Source organism: Jaculus jaculus, chromosome 2 (genome assembly GCF_020740685.1).
Source record: "Jaculus jaculus isolate mJacJac1 chromosome 2, mJacJac1.mat.Y.cur, whole genome shotgun sequence".
Classification (NCBI taxonomy): domain Eukaryota; kingdom Metazoa; phylum Chordata; class Mammalia; order Rodentia; family Dipodidae; genus Jaculus; species Jaculus jaculus.
In genome coordinates this window covers 97,680,430-97,701,545 of record NC_059103.1, presented here as the reverse complement: position 1 = coordinate 97,701,545, position 21,116 = coordinate 97,680,430, and the positions used below count along the sequence as shown (strand labels likewise).

At 38.5% G+C, this 21,116-nt stretch overlaps 1 protein-coding gene across 4 annotated transcripts in view; it reads left to right on the top strand.

Moving 5' to 3' along the window:
* The window catches only part of Npnt (nephronectin), an 83,653-nt gene that overhangs the window by 2,846 nt on the left and 59,691 nt on the right, over positions 1-21,116 (top strand). For 2 of the 4 annotated variants that reach the window (XM_045142874.1, XM_004662997.2), the window contains exon 3: positions 19,664-19,714. The exons of the other annotated variants lie outside the window; for them this stretch is intronic. In XM_045142874.1, coding sequence (XP_044998809.1) covers positions 19,664-19,714 — 51 coding nt within the window. The remainder of the gene's footprint in view (positions 1-19,663; positions 19,715-21,116) is intronic. 4 annotated transcript variants of the gene reach the window in all.

The window sequence follows — 21,116 nt, the reverse complement described above, 5'->3', positions numbered from 1 at the left end:
CCGCGGGAGATCCGCTCTAGCACTGATGAGGATGCAGCTTAGCCAGTGGAGAAGGGCAGTGAAGAAGGCCTGAGTCGGCAGTGGAGGAGTCAGCTTTTCTGATGCATTGGCAGTGGAGGAGTCAGGGAAATTTGACTCCAGAAGAGCTTAGAGGTCCCTGGACGATATTAATTACTAGGCATATTCATGATGTTTAACTTTGCTAAGGGGAAAGAGTGCCAGTCACAGGTTGACTCTAGTTGCATGTAGAGGCTGTATCTCTGGTTGGGGGTGGGAAAGTGAAGGACTAATGTCTGACTCCCTGCTATGTGTACAGCTGGGCCATTGTCTCCTGCCAAAGGAAGATGGTGGTAACTCTGCCTTTCAGTAAACAGAAGACAAAGTACATCTATTCAGCATTTCTGAGGGAAGGTGATCAAAATACCTAGTAGAATTTAGCCCTCTGTGAATCATATCACATTGTCAGATGTATTGGCACAGGTGGTGGCCAAGAGGTATGGAATTTGGTGACCCACCAGGCTGTAATAACCAGAGCAGAGAGAGGATCCTCTTGGCCCAATACACAAACAAACCCATCTCTTCGCAGAAACAGTTATTTTCCTCCTCCATTGCTGCTGTAATCTGTAGGAAACGCAAATGAAGTGAGGAAGTGCTTTGAGGTCCAGGTAATCTGTCTCACAACCCCACCCAAGACGAGGATGCATTGGCAGTGTGCCCTGGGCAGCATGGAGCGCACCTTCCCTGGAGGCAGAGAGTAGAAGCATCTGGGTTCTCTGCCAGGTGTGCTGAAAGAATTCCAGTGAGAAAACTCCTCAACTCTCTTGAGAGGCTCCTCAGTGGGATTCCCCAGGAAGCACTGCTGGGAGCTAGTCTGTTTTTCTCTATTTTCTGTGTGCACTGACCTGGCAATTCTGAATCAGAATAAGTGGGCAGGCCTCTTGCAGTGACATTACAAAACTGAACCATCCAAAAGGCTTGGTAGTGTGTTACTTTGTACATAGTATTTTTTTTAAATTTTTTTTTGGTTTATTTTTATTTATTTATTTGAGAGCAACAGACAGAGAACGAGGCAGAGAGAGAGAGAGAGAGAGGGAGGGAGGGAGGGAGGGAGAGAGGGAGAGGGAGAGAGAGAGAGAGAGAGAGAGAGAGAGAGAGAGAATGGGCGCGCCAGGGCTACCAGCCACTGCAAACGAACTCCAGACGCGTGCGCCCCCTTGTGCATCTGGCTAACGTGGGACCTGGGGAACCGAGCCTTGAACCGGGGTCTTTAGGCTTCACAGGCAAGCGCTTAACCGCTAAGCCATCTCTCCAGCCCCATATTAGCTTTCTTAACAGAGGCAGGAGACAGTTTTGTTATTTTTTTTTAAAATTATTTATTTGAGAAAGAAGCTGATAGACAGAGGGAGGAGGAGGAGGAGAGAGAGAGAGAGAGAGAGAGAGAGAGAGGGAGAGAGAGAGGGAAAGAAGAGAGAGAGAATGGGTACAGCAGGGCCTTTAGCTACTGCAAACCACTCCGGATGCATGCTCCACCTTGTACATCTGGCTTACATGGGTACTGGGGAATTGAACCTGGGACCTTAAGCTTTGCAGGCAAGTGCCTTAACCGCTAAGCCATCTCTCTAGCCCAGTTTTGTTATTTTCAAACTTCCATTCTGTTTCTGAAAAAAAAAGTTTTTTCATAGTATTTTTCTTCCCCCTTTGTTATTTCTAAAGAATCTGGAGAAAGTAATGTGGCACAAATTACTTTTATAAAGGTAATGTTATCAAAATGTGTAAGATCCTCTTGCATTAGTCACAGTTGATCTTAGGTCTGTTGACATTTGAGACTCAGGATAATAGAGGGAATGTGTATTCTGGTGATAGACTGCCTGGCTTGTATTCCAGTTTGACCTCTTCTTGGCTGTGTGACCTTGGGCACATGATTCATCTTCCCTGTGCTTCATTTTCTTCATCTCTGAAATCATTGTGAACTACTACATACCTCAAAGGTCATAAATCCTGAAATGACTTATAATTTGTAAAGCACTGAAACCTGTTGTGGGCACTCAGTAAATTTTTATAAATGTACTTGGTAAAGTTAAATAGGGAATACTACTGCATCACTGTTGTAGAAGGTACATATCTGTGTTTTCAGATTCCTTATTCATTAGTCATCATGAATGTATGTTTTGTGTTTATACTTGTAAAATTGAAGATGCTTCCAAGGTTCTCTATTTTTTTGTTTGTTTGTTTGTTTGTTTTTGAGGTAGGGTCTTGCTCTAGCCCAAGCTGACCTGAAATTTGCTATGTAGTCTAAGGGTGGCCTTGAATTCATGGTGATCCACCTACCTCTGCCGCCCGAGTGCTGGGATTAAAGGCATGTGCCACCGTACCTGGCCATGGTTCTCTACATTTTTTAAAAAAAATTTATTTATTTATTTTCAAGCAGAGGGAGACAGGGAGAGAATGGATGAGAGAATAGGCATGCCAGGGCCTCTAGCTGCTACAAACAAACTCCAGATACATGTATCATATTGTGCATCTGGCTTTACAAGGGTACTAGGGAATCAAACTAGGGTCATTAGGCTTTGCAAGCAAGCACCTTAACCACTGAGAAATTCCTCCAGCCCTAAGGTTCTCATTTTTTTTTTTCAAGGTAAGGTCTTGCTCTAGCCCAGGCTGCCTTGGAATTCACTATGTAGTCTCAGGGTGGCCTTGAACTCATGGTAATCCTCCTACCTTGGCCTCCACAGTGCCGGGATTAAAGGTGTGTACTACCATACCTGGCTAAGGTTCTCAGTTTTAACAAAATAAAATTCCTGATTGAAAAAAGGCCAAATGGGGCCTGGAGAGATGGCTTAGCAGTTAAGGCACTTGCCTACAGAGCCAAAGCACCCAGATTTGATCCCTTAGAGCCCACATAAGCCAGGTGCATATGGTGGTGCATGTGTCAGGAGTTTGTTTGCAGTGGCTGGAGGCCCTGACATACTTATTTTTTTCTCTCTTGCTCTATCTGCCTCTCTCTCTCTTTAGAAATAATTAAATAAAAATAAAATATGAAAAAAGACAAAAGAAGAAGAGCCAAGTTGTCCTTTATCATTAATATTAAAGATGGCAAGATTGATTGGCAATCAATGTGTAAGCATCTTTCCCAAATTTCTAGCAGATGAATTCAAGGATGGATGTATTCTTCTCCATAATCTTGTCCAAATGTCTCCAGTCAGTTAGGAGTTCTGCCTGTCTTTCTTTTTGTTTGTTATTTTGAAGTAGGGTCTCACTCTGGCCCAGGCTGACCTGGAATTCACTCAGTAGTCTCAGAGTGGCCTCGAACCCAAGTGCTGAGATTAAAGGCGTGCACCACCACACCCGGCCTGTCTTTCTTTTGATATTAGCAGATAGAGGAATGTGGGGGTAAGAGGTCAAGTGAAAGGGTAGAGTGGGACCAAAAAGACGCTTGTGTGATGTGTGGAATACCTCTGAAAGCTCCTGTTTTTTAAAGAAAGCCTTTATGGAATTGAAAATTGTAATACTACATTTGGTCAAAGAAAACACCTTCCTTACTATTCTGTAACACTTAAGCCAGGTTCTGGATTACCCATGAAACTTCCAGACAAGTTCTAGGAAATTTATTGTGGAAAACATATTTGGCTTTGTGACACTTCAATAGTCTGGGTTCTTTTCCATAAGAATACTCTCCCTTCCTAAGCAAAGGTGCCCTGGTTCCTTTGCTTCTGAATGACTCATTTTGGAATTTTCCTTCAAAACCACACACCAAAGCAAAAGGCAATTATTCCCATCTATGCAAAGGGCCTCTCAGTTTATCTCTTCGAAGATACATGTGTTAGTGGGTGGGGGAAAACTACTGAATTTTATGCCTTTTGTACAGTGACTCTTTGGTGAGCCTCTATTCTATCTTTTTGAGCATTTTGTATATAAAACATCTCATAAATATATGCATATCCCACTATGTTTCGTTCTTTCTTTTTATCCTTTCCATTGACTTGTTCAGAGAAACTAACATTGTAGGCCATAGAGTTGCTGGCTCACTACCTTCAGCCACAAAGCTACATTTAGCTCAGAGACTTTATATCCTTCCCTCTGGAACTAAAGAGGAACAGACCCCAGAGGTGCAGCCCAGTGGACATAGATTCTGTCCTGCTTCTGGCCTGGACCATCTAGAATTCTACCCCAGCATTCCTGCTCTGCTGGAAAAAGCATGACCCTTTCCAGAAATAGGCAGGGTGTTTTTAGCAGTTCTTTTTTTTATAGGTCATACCCTGGCATCTGGCTTCTTTCTATTCTTTGTTTTGTGTTCTTGATTCATAAATAGATCTCGTTCGTGTTGAAAATATAATACTTATTTTCTAGTTGCTGTGGGCTTTACTCTTATTATTAATGTGGCTCATTTATTGTCTAGTGAAATTCTCTTGCAGTCACACACTGCTGGTTACATATTTACAGCACACGTTTCCGTGGTCACTCAGACATTGTCACAAAATATTTCTGCTTCTTTCTTAACTTTTCCATCATCTTAATGGTGCACTTCAGTTTAATTATGTTAACTACTTCCTCCTCCTAAATGAGACTATTGCAATATAGGTTATTCAAGTTTATATATTTTATTTTAAAAGATTGTAGATGGAAACTACTAAATAATGGTACTAGTTAATTTGAGATAATTGAGTTCAAACCCTAACTTTTGTATCTCGTTAGCTGTCTAACATTTGTTAGCTATGTTTTTTTTTTTTAATTTTATAAGCAGATTCTGAAGGTACATTGGTAATCTAAACTACATCTGAAGATGCCTTACTGGAGTAAATATGTATGTATGTATGCATGTGTGTGTGTGTATATGTATGTATGTATGTATGTATGTATGTATGCATGTATGTGTGGTCTGTACTATATTTCTCTATGGGTTCTTTCTTTTTCATTGGAGATAAGGCTGTCTGGGCTTAGTGACTATCATTTTTGTTGAATGTATCCTTTAGAGACTAAAAATTTAAAACACATCTCTTATAGGTTTCAACAGAGCTGTTTGACTTCTGAGTTCTTGGGCTGTCAGTGTACAGTTTGTGGTTTCTGGAGGAAATGATTTGAATTAGAATGGTTTTGTGTCCTTTATCCTGAAGCCAGGGAAAATGCAGTGTCTTTTTATGTTTCTGCTAGAGACTTGGGAAAGACACTTAATATTAACTCCTTTATTGGTTCCAGACTCATATCCTCCTATTATGTCCCTAAGGTTAGGAAAAGCTATAACTGTACAAAAAGACAAAGTAAAGTGGATGGTTTAGACCTCTTCTTTAGATAACCTTTTAGATTAGTGAAAAAAGTAGACTGAAATAGCAGTTCATTCTGGAGCTGTTTTATAGTTGTCACCTAATGTTAGTTAGATCACATATATTACTTACTAGCTGGTGGTTGTGTGCATAGAAAAGAATGACAGGCAAGTTATTGAGTTATTTCTGTACTTCAAATAAAAGATGCTGGTAGATACAGAGAGCCTTGTTTTAGCAAATGAAATGTTTAAATCTTATGTTTAATTTTGTACATATTTGTTTAGAAACAGTATGGTAAAAGGGACATGATTTATTAGTTTTTGCTGTCTATCTTAGTCATTGAGTTTTAATCCTAGTCATAAAATTATATAGTCTATGTTTTCTTTATTTAGATTTTCATATTCTCTTTAAAATAATTGAGTAAATGAGAATTTCCCTCTCCTCAGTCCTGAGCATAAAACCGAGGCCCTTGTACATGCTAGTCAAACATTCTGCTACTGAGCTACAATGCATAGTTTCATAAATTAAAAGTTTTGGAATCATCTTGGAGGTCATATATATTGTGACCCACAAAATGGTTATTCCTAGTGAATTCCCGTCCATTCGTATTTGTAACTATAGCAACTTCTGTTGAACTTGAGTTAGTATTTTATACATGAAGGCTTTATTTTATTTTATTTATTTATTTAGTTATTTTGAGTTAGGATCTCCTGGTAACCCAGGCTGTCCTGGAACTCACTATGGAGTCTCATGGTGGCCTCAAACTCACAACAATCCTCCTACCTCTGCCTCCCGAGTGCTGGGATTAAAGGCATGGGCCACAATTCCTGGCTCCATGAAGGCATGTTTAATACCTGTACAATTGTGAGTACCCCATGGGTAAGTAGGAATCTGGGAGGAGTGGGGGATGCCTGCAACTGTAGTAGAGATTGCTGGCAGGATTTTTTTGGCCAACTTCATGGAGCTGAGACCACTTCACTGTCCTCTTTATTGACTTCCTCCCTAATCATAGGGTTTGCTGTTCATTTGTAAGATAGGAATAAAAGCAAAGGGTGGATGATTTTATAATTACTTTTGCACAAAATGTTATCCCCAAATCCTTAGGAAGTGAAGTTTTTGTGAAGGTTATTCAATTACGACTTCCCTGGAAAGGTTGTTTAAGAATACCATGTACTTTGAGTGACTATTAGTGGTATTGGAATGCAGAGTCCAAGCTCAAAGCAGTGTTGAAGAGTCTTGACCTTTTCAAACAGGTAATTTTCAAGTATGTGTAGTCTTCAAAGTTAAGTTGCAATGAAATTACTTTGTTCCTTCATTTCTTTTTCCTGATAGGAAATGATCTTTATAATAATAGTATTCAGAGCCACTAATTTTCTGAGATCCCTTCATAAAGTTAATCTGGACAGCTCTTAACCTTTATGGATCAGAACTGTTAATACTTCTCAAGCTGAAGTGCCAGGCCAACTCAGGGGAAGCACTCTAGGCTTTGTGTGTTAGCTGCCTGATCTGTCCTCACATACCAGCCACAGGAACGCGCTGCTTGAAGGCCCACTGGCATTACACAGGGCACCAAGGAGCAGCATGGTATCAGCTACTTGGACACGTGATCAACTTTCAAAAATGGAAGTGTGGGGCTGGAGAGATGGCTTGGTGGTTAAGGAGCTTGCCAAAGGTCTCAGGTTCGATTCCTTCAGTACCCACATAAAGCCAGGTGCACAAGGTGGTGTACATGTCTGGAATTTATTTGCAGTGGCTAGAGGCCCTGGTGTGCCCATTCTTTCTGTCTCCCATTCCCTCTCCCTTTTTCTCTTTCTCTTTCAAATAAAATATTTTTTAATGCTTTAAAAGCTGGAGGTGTGCTTCCTTATAAAAAACTGTCCTGCTGAGGTATGTAATGTCCAACATTTCCATTTGGTGCTTTGTATCTGAAGAATTGACATTCTGTGCATTTTGAGTCAGCTTAGTCAACTACATGATTTTTAGGTGACATTCATATTAAATAGCCCATGTACTTTCTTGTAGTGAATCACAGGAGATATTCAACACTGAGAATGGACCTTCATGGAAGTAAGGTAGAAGAAAGAGAGCTATAGGAGGGTCTGATGGTCTAACCTTTACCATGGTCTCCCTGCAGTATAACCTTTCCCTTTCCTACCAATTCTCTGCAGGCTTAAATTTTTTTCCTATCAGTTTTTTTTTTAAAGAATATTAATATAATAGAAAAAGACATGTGGTCACTTCCTCAAATACTATTCCTCAGAGTATTCCTTTCAAAGATGTTTTATTTACTTTGGTAACACCAGTATGTTTTTCATACTTAAAAGATTTTGGGCTGGAGAGATGGCTTAGCAGTTAAGCACTTGCCTGTGAAGCCTAAGGACCCCGGTTCGAGGTTCAATTCCCCAGGACCCATGTTAGCCAGTTGCACAAGGGGGCACACGTGTGTGGAGTTCGTTTTCAGTGGCTGGAAGCCCTGGCATGCCTATTCTCTCTCTGTCAATCTCTCTCTCTCCCTCTTTCTCTGTCTGTCACTCTCAAATAAATAAATAATAAACAAATTTTAAAAAAGATCTATTTAAAAAAAATCAAAGATTTTACCTATACCTTATTTCTTTACTCAGCAGAACAATTTTGAAGATCTTTCTTTGTCACCTAAATAAGAAAATCCTCTTTTTCATGGAGTAATAGTGCTTCATTGTACCATCATACTGTAATTAATGAGCCATTCTCTTACTGATGGAAATGTTTGCTACTTTTTATAAAATAATGTTGAAAAAATGATGTTTTCTGTCAGGTGTGGTGGCATGCACCTTTAATTCAAGACTCAGGAGGCCTAGGGAGGAAGATAGCTGTGAGTTTGAGGCTAGCCTGAGACTACATAGTGAATTCAGGTCAGATTGGGCTAGAGTGAGACCCTACCTCAAAAAAATAATCTTGTGCACTAGTACTTTTGCAAGAAAAATTTTTACATATAGACAAATGGCATATATATTTTTAGCTTTAATCTGTTGGCCAATTGCTTCTTGGTAATCCCAGCTTGAGTCTGACTGTTGCTTGATTTTAGTATGTTCTGGTCCCTACCATCTTCTGCCATCCCTGGCTAATCCGATTCCCAGTCTCTACATAGACCTGTGATAACTGGCTAATTTTGTTGGTGGGTTGGCCTGACATTTGTTCAGTTGCCAAGCTCTCCCTACTGGCTTCCTACCTCTGAACATCTACTTTTTAAGAATGGGGATTCTGTTTTTACTTGTAAGAGTCATTCACATATTCTTTTTTAAAAAAAAGTTTATATTTTATATATATTTATATTTGAGAGAGAGAAACAAAGAGGCAGATAGGGAGAATGGGCATGCCAGGGCCTTCAGCTGCTGCAAACAAACTCTAGAAGCATGTGCCACCTTGTGCCTCTGGTTTGCATGGTCCTAGGGAATCAAGCTTGGGTCCTTTAATTGTGCAGGCTAGTACCTGCTAAGACATCCCTCCTAACATATTCTTTTAACACTTGTTTAATTCATTGGTCTTTTATTATCTTTCAACTTCAACATAATTTCATATATTTTACTAGACCCACTGTCATTTAGGGAGGAATATATAGAATTCCAATATTTGAATATTATTTTGGAGATGTTTGTTATGACAAAACAATAAAAAAATTCTGTAAAACTGTAGTAGGAAATATTTTTATGTTTAGTTTTTCCAACCTCTACAATTATTTATATAACTCTTCTTTTTAAAAAGTAAGAAATTCATATTTAGGTAAAAAGTTGAAAGGAGGGACCAAGGAATGGAGGAAGAGCGAAAGAGCACAACTACACACACATGTGCAGCAAAGGTATACACCTGTAACTCTTCTGCTGTTTTAATTTTTAATTTATTTTTATTTTTATTTATTTGAAAGGGGCAGAGAGAGAAAGAGGGAGAGAGAGAGGGGAGAAAGAGAGAGAGAATGGGTGCGCCAGGGCCTCCAGCCACTGCAAACGAACTCCAGACGCGTGCACCCCTTACGCATCTGGCTAACGTGGGTCCTGGGGAACCGAGCATCGAACCGGGGTCCTTAGGCTTCATAGGCAAGTGCTTAACTGCTAAGCCATCTCTTCAGCCCTCTTCTGCTTGCTTGCTTGCTTTCTTGCTTTCCTTCTTTCTTTCTTTCTTTCTTTCTTTCTTTCTTTCTATCTTTCTTTTTTTTTTTTTTTTTAGGTAGGGTCTGACTGTAGCCCAGGCTGACCTAGAATTCACTATGTAGTCTCAGGGTGGCCTTGAACTCACAGCGATCCTCCTACCTCTGCCTCCCGAGTGCTGGGATTAAAGGCGTGCGCCACCATGCCTGGCTCTCTCTTCTGCTTTCTTGACATTGAATTCTAACCCCACATGGACAACCATTGTTTCTTACAGAAGATCTTCACAGAAGTTTCTACACATTTTACAGATTTTTTTAAGAAAGTGATAGAAAAATTAAAACTCCTTTGATCTTGTTAAATTCCATGTATATATGTGTGTGTGTGTGTGTGTGTGTGTGTGTGTATATATATATATATATATATATATATATATATATATATATATATATATATTTACATAAGGGACAGTCCTTATCATGCAAGCCTGACCCAGTCTTTTAAATGGCTATGTAATTTACTATTATGTGATTGTACATGAATAATGTACAGTAATAACGTACCCCTATTTAGGTACATTAAAGTAGCTTTCAATATTGTGTTTTTATAAGGCATATTACAATGAATGCATATGTCATCCCTGTTTTGTACAACTAGATATGAGATGATAATATAGAGACATCCTATTTTTCTCGACACACATATACAATTATTGAAGAGCTTTAAGTTTTTTTATTTAAATATGATTGAAGGCAAAACAAAACATGGTTTATATTCTAGACTGACAATTTTCTGTTCTGACTTTTTCTATTTTTGAAGAGGCCTTAAAAGATATTTGGAATTGGGGCTGGAGAGATGGCTTAGCAGTTAAGGCACTTGTCTGAAAAGCCTAACAACCTGGGTTCAATTTCTCAGTACCCATGTAAAGCCAGATGCACAAAGTGGCACATGCATCTGGAGTTTATTTGCAGTGGCTAGAAGCCCTGACATGCCATAGTTTGTCTCTGTCTGTAACTCTCTTCTTGTAAATAAATAGATAAAATATTTTAAATGTAAAAAGTATATATAAAATTGACTTCTTTATTTCTATCTGCTTATTCTCTATTTTGTTTTGAAAATAATGCTATTCAAATCTTTATCCCAATTATCTATTTCATCTTCTTTTTAAAAGTAAGCTACTGGGCTGGGGAAATGGCTCAGTGGCTAACAGTCCTTGCTTCTAAAGTCTTTCAGCCCACAGGTTCAATTCCTCAGCACCCATGTCAAGCCAGATGTACAAAGTGGTGCATGTGTCTGGAGTTTGTTTGCAGTGGCAGGGGACCCTTTATGTCCATTCTTGATTTCTTTCTCTTTCTCTCTTTCCTTGTAAATATGTAATTAAAAATGAAAAAGTAAGAAATTAATGTTTAAGTTAAAAAATAAGGAGCAGAAGCTGGGTGTGGTGGCACACGCCTTTAATCCCAGCACTTGGGAGGCAGAGATAGGAGGATTGCTGAGCGTTCGAGACCACCGTGAGACTACATAGTGAACTCCAGTCAGCCTGGGCTGGAGTGAGACCCTACCTTGAAAAACAAACAATCAAAAACAAAAAAAAGAAAGAAAGAAAGAAAGAAAAATAGGAGCAGAGGGAGAGGGAGGTGAGCATTGTGAACACAGTATAGATAGATGTCCTTTGAATTCCAATATAAGTTGTACAAAAAAAATCAATGGGGGGCTGGAGAGATGGCTTAGTGGTTAAGCGCTTGCCTGTGAAGCCTAAGGACCCCGGTTCGAGGCTCAGTTCCCCAGGTCCCACGTTAGCCAGATGCACAAAGGGGCGCACGTGTCTGGAGTTCGTTTGCAGAGGCTAGAAGCCCTGGCACGCCCATTCTCTCTCTCTCCCTCTATCTGTCTTTCTCTCTGTGTCTGTCGCTCTCAAATAAATAAATAAAAATTTTAAAAAAAAATCAATGGGATATTTAATATTACTTTTGTATTCAGTGGATATCAGTATGTAAATTCATTATATTTTTCCTTGTACATTTTCATTTCCATGCAAATTTTAACTTGGGATAAGGAGACAGTCATACATGTTGCTTGTAGGCAACATCTTTTCCTTTTTACACCATTGGATAGTTAGGGGCCAGTAAACCCAACAGTGGAATCTTTGAAAGTGCTCATCTCACGCCAGGCATGGTGGTGCATGCCTTTATTCCCAGCACTGGAGGGGCAGAGGTAGGAGGATCACCATGAGTTCGAGGCCACCATGAGACTAATTCCAGGTCAGCCTGAGCTAGAGTGAGACCCTTCTTGGAAAACCAAAAAGAAAACAAAATAAAATGAAGCGCCCATCTCCTCCACCCCAAAGTTCATTATGTAGACATACAAAGAAATTAAGTGACCCCTACTGGTTTTCCAGATCTACCTGGACCTCATGGAGGGCTGCTTTATAGAAGCCACCTGGGCCTGTGTAGATTAGAAGCAGTGTGTGGGAATTTATATATGCTGTCCTCCAGTGCTCAAACTTGTTTCCATATATTCTCCTGTAGTGTGAAGGTGAGGCTGTTTCTCATGTACTCCTCCTGAAGCTCCTGGAGCAATAAAAAGTGAAATTCTGGTGTATGTATACCCATCAAATTCTCCTTTTTGCTTCTCTCCTCTCTGCTCCCCTTTCCCCTTGCTCTTTTCCTCCTCCCTTCCCTCCCCCCCCTCTCTCTTTGTCTCTTTCCCTCTCTCTCTCCAGACCAGCATAACAGAAGTCTAAATAGCAACAGAATGATGGTGTATGTTCTGACGAGGTTCATCCAAAAAGGACCATTACTCTCTTTCCCTCAGACACCAACATGATCCACCATTCTAACCTGCTGAATTATCACCTAGGAACAACCTGCAGAACTGAAGAGTTAGCATTTTCCACGTTATGAGAACAAATAAAAGATCATTCCTCAAAGATAATAGGACATAGCAAAGACAGTGTAGCAAAAACAGTGTTTTCAGTCCCTGAGGACAACCACAGACAAGTGATAACTGCATAGTTTTAAAGCAATTGGGCACATGAGAGAAGGACATACTAGATTCTAGCTACTAAAACAATTAGCATGTCATAAGGCATAGTATTTAGTATGTAATACCAAATGTTATTTGCTACTTCAATGCTTGAAAGATGTTTAATTTTCTTATTTCATCACTTGATCATTATTAATGCATAATTAGAGAGTAGTTATGATCATAATAAAATTCCTAACAAAGGTGACATAAAGGAGTATATTGCAGTCCAGATAAGCATCATATAGTTAATATTGACAGACATCTATATGTTTATTCCATGTCATTTACAGACTCAGCAAGGAATTTTAGTTTTAATTTAGCCCTGTAAAACTGGTACCATAGTTCTGGTGAGCAAGAACAGGTAAAAAGCTAAGAATAGTCAAAATGACTTATTTAGCTCTAGAATATCTAGGAGTTGATGTTGAAGTACAACTAGATTTTAATGTGAGCTTTGATAGGTTCTAAATTTCAGGAAATGCATATTTGTGGCTAAGAATTTAATAAAGGTGATTTGTATGTCAATAAGCAAAAATCAAATTTTAAAACAAAATGCTTAGTCAATATCTCTTTAACCATTCTCTGAGTTAACGAGACATTTTCCAGAAATGACCATATTTTCCTTTTAAAACATCATGTCATGGTTAGTGAGGATTGTGTTTCATAGATGTTATTGACTTGCTTTGAAATTTTAGGGAGTATTTCTTCACAATTTATATTTGTGCTTATAAACACAAAAAGAAAGAACACTCAGCAATTCTTGGATTTCTACATACTTTGTCAAATAGCCTTAGTTTTCAAAAATCTTTAGTCTTTTGTTTTTTCATGAATCAGAGGTATCAAATTCATTTTCAGTGAGTGTTCGCTGAGTGGTCAAAAGATACATGTTACTAAATTTACAGTAACGAACTCCATGGGTAGACCTTCTAAATGTAAGTTTCCCACCACCCAAAATACTTTTTGAATGTTGTTTGTCTCCTATTTTATTTCAGTGTCAAAATTTTGTAGAGGCTTTGTAATTACCTGCTAAATCCTTGCCTGGCAACAAATAGCAAAGCCACTGATTATTAGTAGAACATAGAAACTATGTCTATGTGGAGTTGTCTTTTTGAAGCATATGTATCTGCTTTATTGTGTACACCATACACACGTCACTATTAGTGTGTACATATTGTACAAGCATTAGTAGTTTCTTCTGGGTAAGTTGTTCCAAGCTTATATGATTACTACATTTTCATGGTGTTTTGAGAGCCTTTGTCTTAGTATGAATTTGAAATTCAGTGATGGATTACAATATTCATTGTATCTCAGTGTCTATGTTGAAACAAGAATGTTCTATAGCTGTATTTTTTAGCCAGAAGTGGTTTTTGAAATAATTTAACTTTTGGGGAAGGAATGGTATGAAATTATGAAGAAGGAACGTATAGATTTCCCACATGTTCTCTTATCTTGTGTTAATTGTTTAATTCTTCTCTGTCTTTAATAGTTGTGAAGGAATACACTGGAAGTTGGAACCGTCTCATTCTTATTTAACATGCTGTTTATGGTGTCTGTTGTTGGATGTTGCTGTACAAATGTACTGAGTTGGGTAGTTATTTATGATGAGAGTTTCCTAGGCTAATGTATTTTTTGCCACAATGAAAATCATAAAATTAAGGTATGGATAAATTTTTAGAGTTACTACTTTTGTAGGTAATGACTAGGGCCAAGTGGTAGAAAAGAATGCCAGGTGAATGTTTCCCTTTCATAAATATTCTTGCCTTTGTTACCTGTTAAGAGTTCCCTGTATCCTGCAGGGCTGCTTGTCAAAGGGCCTGTGTACCTCAGTCTGAGTTACATAGTAACTATGTGAGCTATCTCAGTCTACAGCACTTCATTATTTCCTTTACAAAGGTTTTCCTTGGCCTAACATTTGGACATTTTATAACAATCCTTTACAGTAAAACTACACACAAGAAGATAGGTATAGTTTTCTTTGGATAAGAAGGCTTAATTCCTTATAGTATCCTTTTCTTATCCCTCCCTTCTCTCCCTTCTTTTTATATCTCTCCTTTCCTTTTGCCTTTCCTTTTCTTCCCTTTTTCCCTTCCCTCCCTCCTTCCTTCCTCCTTTTTAATTTCTTTTCACTGGGTCTCACTGTTCTTGGTTACAGTGTTTTATTTTGTCTTGTTTGTGCATTGCTGAGGATCTAGCCCAGGGCCTCAAACATGCTAGGAGAGCACACACTTACCATTGAAGCACATCACCCCTCATTTTCTTTAATATCATCTGAAGCTCAGAATTATCTCCAAATCCATAAACCTGTGTTGACAGGTAAGGAAAGTTAATCTCTGCATCATTCACCTTCCTTGGTTTGTGTGAGTCACAATTTCGTACAGTAATCAGAGTGCTCATTAACTTTAACCATGTGTGGTAAAGTGCATTGTTGGTGAGTACCCTCAGAAGAACTGAAGTGTAATGGGTCTGGGATAGGTTGCAAGAGTGAGTTAGAGAGTTGTGAGCTGGGACGTAGCAGCTTTGCTGGCAATACAGTATGTATTCAACTCCTGTGGTATTTTATAATAGCTGTGGAGGAACAGATTATCATAAGAAAATGGGATAGATTTCCCTATATTATATGTTTTCCTAATGAATTCCATTTTAGAGCTTCTAACAATACACTAAACTGCAAACTGCATGTGGGGCATTTACTTTTGGTAGCTTTATAAAAACTGTGGTGTCGGCTTATGAAAATTTCTTTAACCATTGAAAGGGCATAGACCCTACAAACTTTCTGGAAATAATCTATTGCAGGTATAACATTTCTTTAATTAAAAAGCTGTATTAGGGATGGAGAGATGGCTTAGCGATTAAGCACTTGCCTGTGAAGCCTAAGGAACCTGGTTCGAGGCTCAGTTTCTCTAGGACCCACATTAGCCAGATGCACAAGGAGGCACATGTGTCAGTCTGGAGTTTATTTGCAGTGGCTGGAGGCCCTGGAGCACCCATTCTCTCTCTCTGTCACTCTCAAATAAATAAATAAAAATAAACAAAAATTTAAAAAAATTGTTTTGTTCATTTTTATTTATTTATTTGAGAGTGACAGAGAGAGAGGGGGGGAGAGAAAGAGGCAGATAGAGAGAGAATGGGCACGCCAGGGCTTCCAGCCACTGCAAACGAACTCCAGATATTTCTTTTAAAAAGCAGTATTGTATGTTTTAAAATGTAAATTAAAAAAAATGGATATTGGCTGAAATTTATGCTAGAAAGGCTTAACGGGCATACATACTTATGCCATAAAATTAGCTAAATTTGTGTCTAGGCTAATATTTGTTAAGCAGGAAAAAATGTGACATAACTTAAGATATTTGTTATAGTTACCTGCTTGTTGCTTGGATAAAGCACCTGAACAAAGAAGTAGCTGAGTAGGTAAAAGTTTTTATTTTGGCTTACAGTCTTGAGGGGAAGCTTCATGGTGGCAGGGAAAGCAAGGCATGAGCAGTAGGTGGACATCACCTCTGACACAGCAGGAGGAAAACAGCAGTAAGAAAATGAGCTAGACTCTGATAGTGTAGAGCTGGCTGTAAGACTCCAAAGTCTGCCCCAGGCACACACCTCTGCCAGCAAGGCTCTACCTCCACAGTTGCCATCAGTTTGGTTATCAAGCATTCAAAACACACAAGTTTATGAAGGACATGTGATTCACACCACCACATTGTGCTCCTGCCCCTCCCCCATAGACTCAGGACCATCCTATGATGAAAAATAGCATTCAATCCAACTTTAAAAGTCTCATAGTTGCTGAGCATGGTGGCACATGCCTCAGGAGACAGAGGTAGGATGATCTCCATAAGTCTGAGGCCACCCTGAGACTACATAATTAATTCCTGGTTTCCAGGTCAACCTGGACCAGAGAGAGACCCTACCTCGAAAAATTGAAAAACCAAAAATCAGAAAAGTCCCATAGTTTTTATTAATCTCAACACTGTTCAAACATCCCCATAATCTAAAGTCACTTAACTGTGAACCTGTAAAATCAGCATACAAGTTGCATATACATAATGGCACAGAGTAAACATTCATATTTCAAACGCTGGAATAATAGGACAAGATAACCAACTCAAGATCTAAAACAAAATGTGCAAATATCAAATGTTATACTTCCAAGTCAAATATCTGGACCCACTGTCAGGCTGCTCACAGCCCAGGTAAAACTCCATCAGGAGTTGGCAATTCTCCTTGGCAGCCATGTCACAGTCCTAGCCTCTCCAAACTCCTGGGCTGTTCATTGCAACTCATGCTTTGTCCTAATGGTTCCTTTGAGCCTCCATGTTGGGACTTCAACAATCTCACCTCATATTTATTACCATTGGTTATTTCCAGAGAAACCACAACAATACACACACATTTCAGATCCAGTGACCTCTTCCTGCATTTGTTATACTTCTGTAATACTAGATGGGCTTCCAAATTTGTTAATCTAGGGGGGAATCAAGCTTTGAAAAGCAGGAAAATTCCATTAGCAATCTTCCTGCTGTCTCAGTGTGGAAGAGCTGGTACAACCTCAGCGTTCATAATCTCTCAATACAATTGCAGCTGTCTCCTGCTCAAAACTTTGATTTCTTTTTGTGTCATTACTGTTTTTTTGGGGGGCGGAGAGGTAGAGGGTTAGGGTCTTGCTCTAGCTGAGGCTGACCTGGAATTCACTGTGTCATGTCAGGGTGGCTTCAAACTCATAGCAATCCTCCTACCTCTGCATCCCGACTGTTAGGATTAAAGGCGTGTGTCACCATGCCCAGTTCTGCCATTACTTATAAATAAAGCTTTGCTTAAATTCTCAAGGCATGGGAAGACCACAGCCAGGCTTTCACATAAATTGCCTCTATCCTAGTTAGGACAAAGGGCTTTTTTCCCTCTCATAAGCCAAGCCTGCTCAGTCCATAGTTATTTCTGCATTTAGGTCTTTCAGCTCCCAATAGAATGGTTCATCATTCTCCACTTATGGCACTATCAGGCTTCTCTTAGTCCGAAGTTTCAACATCCTTCCAAATTCCTCCTTCAAATCAGTTCCAAAAGATCCAAAGCCCAGGTTTCTATCAGCCATGACCCTACTCTTCTGTTAACCAATTTATTTATAGTTACCTTCCTGTTGCTTGGATAAAGCACAAAACTGAAAGCAGCGGATGGAAGGAAAGGTTTCTTTGTATGTTATTTTTATTTATTTAACAGAGAGAATGGGTGTGCCAGGCCTCTAGATACATGTGCCACCTAGTGCATCTGGTTTACATGGGTCCTGAGGACTATAATCTGGGTTCTTTGGATTTGCAGGCAATTGCCTTACCTGCTAAGCCATCTGCTCAGCCCTGCTAGAAAGTTTTTATTTTGGCTTACAGTCTTGAGGGGAAGCTTCATGATGGCAAGAGAAAGGATGGCATGAGCAGAGTCTGGACATCACTTAGGCTACAGCAGGTAGAAAACAGCAGCAAGAGGAGTAAGTAGTGGGGAGCTGGCTATAACACCTGGAAGTCCACCCCCAGGAATGCACCTCCAGCAAGGCTCCACCTCCCAAGTTGAGGTCAAGTGGGGACTAGCATTCAAAACATGACTTTGGGGGAGACATTTAATTCCAACCACTACAGTATTATAGGAAGACAATGAATTATACAGAACTTTTTGGCTTTGTGACACACACACACACACATACACACACACATATTTATAAAGTAATAATGTTCCCTATTTTTTTGAAGTTTAGAAAGAATTTATTATAGAGCTTAAGAGAAGGAAAGAAGGCAAAGTGGCAAAGTTCCTAGAACAGGAGGGCCCCCAATTGGTAAAATCCCTTTTGCTATTTGGTATTTGGAGGTAACATCTCACTCTAGCGCAGGGTGACCTGGAATTCACTGTGTAGTCTCAGGGTGGCCTTGAACTCCTACCTTTGCCTCCTGAGTGCTGAGATTAAAGGTGTGTGCCACCACACCTGGCTCCATGTTTGCTATTCTTTAATGATTTGTTTTTTAACCTTCATTAAAACAATATAAAATATTTTGCCTGGTAAATTATTCAGAACTAAAAAGTATTAAAGGAATAGTATCCTTTTATATTTTTCTTTCTCATTGATAACATAGTCATAAACACATTTCCTTAACATAGGATCCAGAGTGTAATTCATGCTTTTATTTACTTTCAGCTATTTACTTAGATTATCCTTGATATGTTTCATTATTCTATTTTAACAAATTTATCATTATCAAGATATGGTGAGTTCTTTTCAAATGAAGAACAAAATCAAAACATCAGTTGTAAATATAACCATGATAAATTAAATCTAGCAAACATATGCAATGTTTTCCTTAAAAAAAAAAATGAAGGCAAGCAATCTGGCTCACTAGTTAAATTATTGTTTCAGTTGAATCAAACTGGAAGTGCAATTTTTCTTCTGTTACCCCAAAGATGACTCTGTTTACCTATTCAAATTAAACAGCAGCACAAAAGATCATCTGTTAAAGCGGGTATTGTGTTAAAGAGGAAGGCCTTTGTCCAAAAGAGAAGTAATGAAACCATCTCTTCTCTTACCTCCAGGACTCTAGGCTGGTCAAATACTGGCCATAATTTGTAGTGCTTCAGGCTTCTTCCCTTCTCTTTCATCAAACTGGAGTGTTTCTGCATCTCCAAGAGAAATGGCTGAGTTCTTACAGTTAAATCTTGTTGCTAATGACAACCAAATTAGCCATGCAAGAAGAAATGGTGAGAATGGGAAGAAAAAAAATAAACTTTAATATGTTCTTCCCAAAGTTGGAGAGCAAAGGGAACATACAGTGTGTGAGAGACAGACAGGTAAGTCAAGATGTGTCTATTTAAAAACTGCCATCCTTGGTTACTAATTGATCAAAAGTTTTTATTTTTTTCAGATGTTTTTTGTCCAACACTCATTTAAATAAAAGGATACTTCTCTAGGAATCAAAAATTAGTATTTTGAAAATGAAATATTGGAAGATACAGTGTCATAAAAGGTCTGAAGTATTTTTGTTAGAATGTGGACTATGGAATAAGCATAATTCAACTCTTGGTTAATATTATTGTTATAAAAATGTTTTCTAATAACAAAATGGTGACTAAAATATTACTATTTTAAACATGTCCTAGATCTTTTTGTTTCAGAAAAGCACTGAAAATTGAATATGTGTAAGTCTCCGGGAATGTAACAAGTTGATAAATACCCAAGCCCTGCCTCCTTACTGAGAAAAGATCTGGAATTTCTTTTTTTGGACATTTGTTTTGCAGCTTTCTACGTCTTAAGGCAGAGACTAGCAAGGATAAGGTGCCAGCTCAAAGGTTAGATGAACATATTTCTTGAAATAATTTTGGCTAATGTATGTCTTGAAAGACATAACTTCTAATAATACCTTGATAAACCTATAAACAAGACTTAATAGTTGTTTTTGAGTTGTTCTTTTTTGGGAAAACTATATTTCTTAGGGATGCATTTATTCTGCTTTTAATCATACTAAGTTTATTTTAACTGAATTATTACATAAATTTTTTCTTCTCAGTTTTTCTTTCTTTCTTTTATTTACAAATCTAATAAATTGACCTCCATTCTAACCTAAAAAGGCAGTTCAATTTTTTAATACTTAAAGAAGCAAATATGAAAAAACAAAGTCCACTAAATGAAATTACTAATACCAGCCTATCATTAACCTGAGGGAATAGTGTTTCATGTGTGTTATTGCTCTGTGGAACAATGCAGGTAAGAAACATTTCTATCATATAAGATAAGCAAGCTGTTTTAATCACATCTGTAGGTGTTTTGGTACATAAAATTGTTCAACATATTTTAGATAATGCATAATGTCACTTAACAAGCTACCTATACCATTTTAGTAGAAAATTGTGGCGAAATAATATAAAATTCTAATGTCCTTGTAATTGATTTCAAGAAGACAACATACTTTGACCTGGTTGATGAAAGAAACAGTACATGTTATAGATAATGTTTTTGACATAGTATTTCAATAAAGAAAAAAAATTTGTTTGGAAACAAATGGATAGCATGAGAAGTAAAAGGTAAGGAATTTCTTTGTTAAGACTAAAAACACCAAAGTGCACACATGTTAGAGTTAGATCCGTTGCCGGCTTATCCAGCAGAGCCATGTCTGAGTTTAGGAAGGTGATGCCAAGGAAGGAATAGAGCACACGTTTGGTCACAAACAGGTTGGGGTTCCTACCACTTATCAGCTGTGATTTTTTATTCAACTTTTTGGATGATGGTTGGTGAGCATAAGTAAGATGCTTTTATTTCTTATACAACTGTTTGTTTGTTTGTTGTTTTGGCAAGATCTTATTATGTACCTGAAGGTACTAATAATCAGATGGAAGTAGAAGATTTCTCCAGTTACTCATTTCCAAAATAAAACTTTCATTGGAAAGCTGTCTGTGGTTTGACATCATTTTTTCCCCATTTCTCTACTACCTATCCTTTGAACCTCACCATGGAACAGTTTTGTTTTGTTTTCTTTTGTTTTGTTTTGTTTTAATGTAGCAGTGTTGTGGTGGAGGCAGAACTAGAAGGAAGTAGAGTTGGACTGTGGAACCTTTGCACTTCCAGCTACTATGATCTACTCAAGAGCTTTCTAGAGGACAGGAGCTAAGTTAGGGCCTAGGAAAAGATAAAAGGTAAACAAGGTATGGAGCTTTACTTTCAAGAAACTCAGTTTGGAGGGTTGGAGAGGTAGCT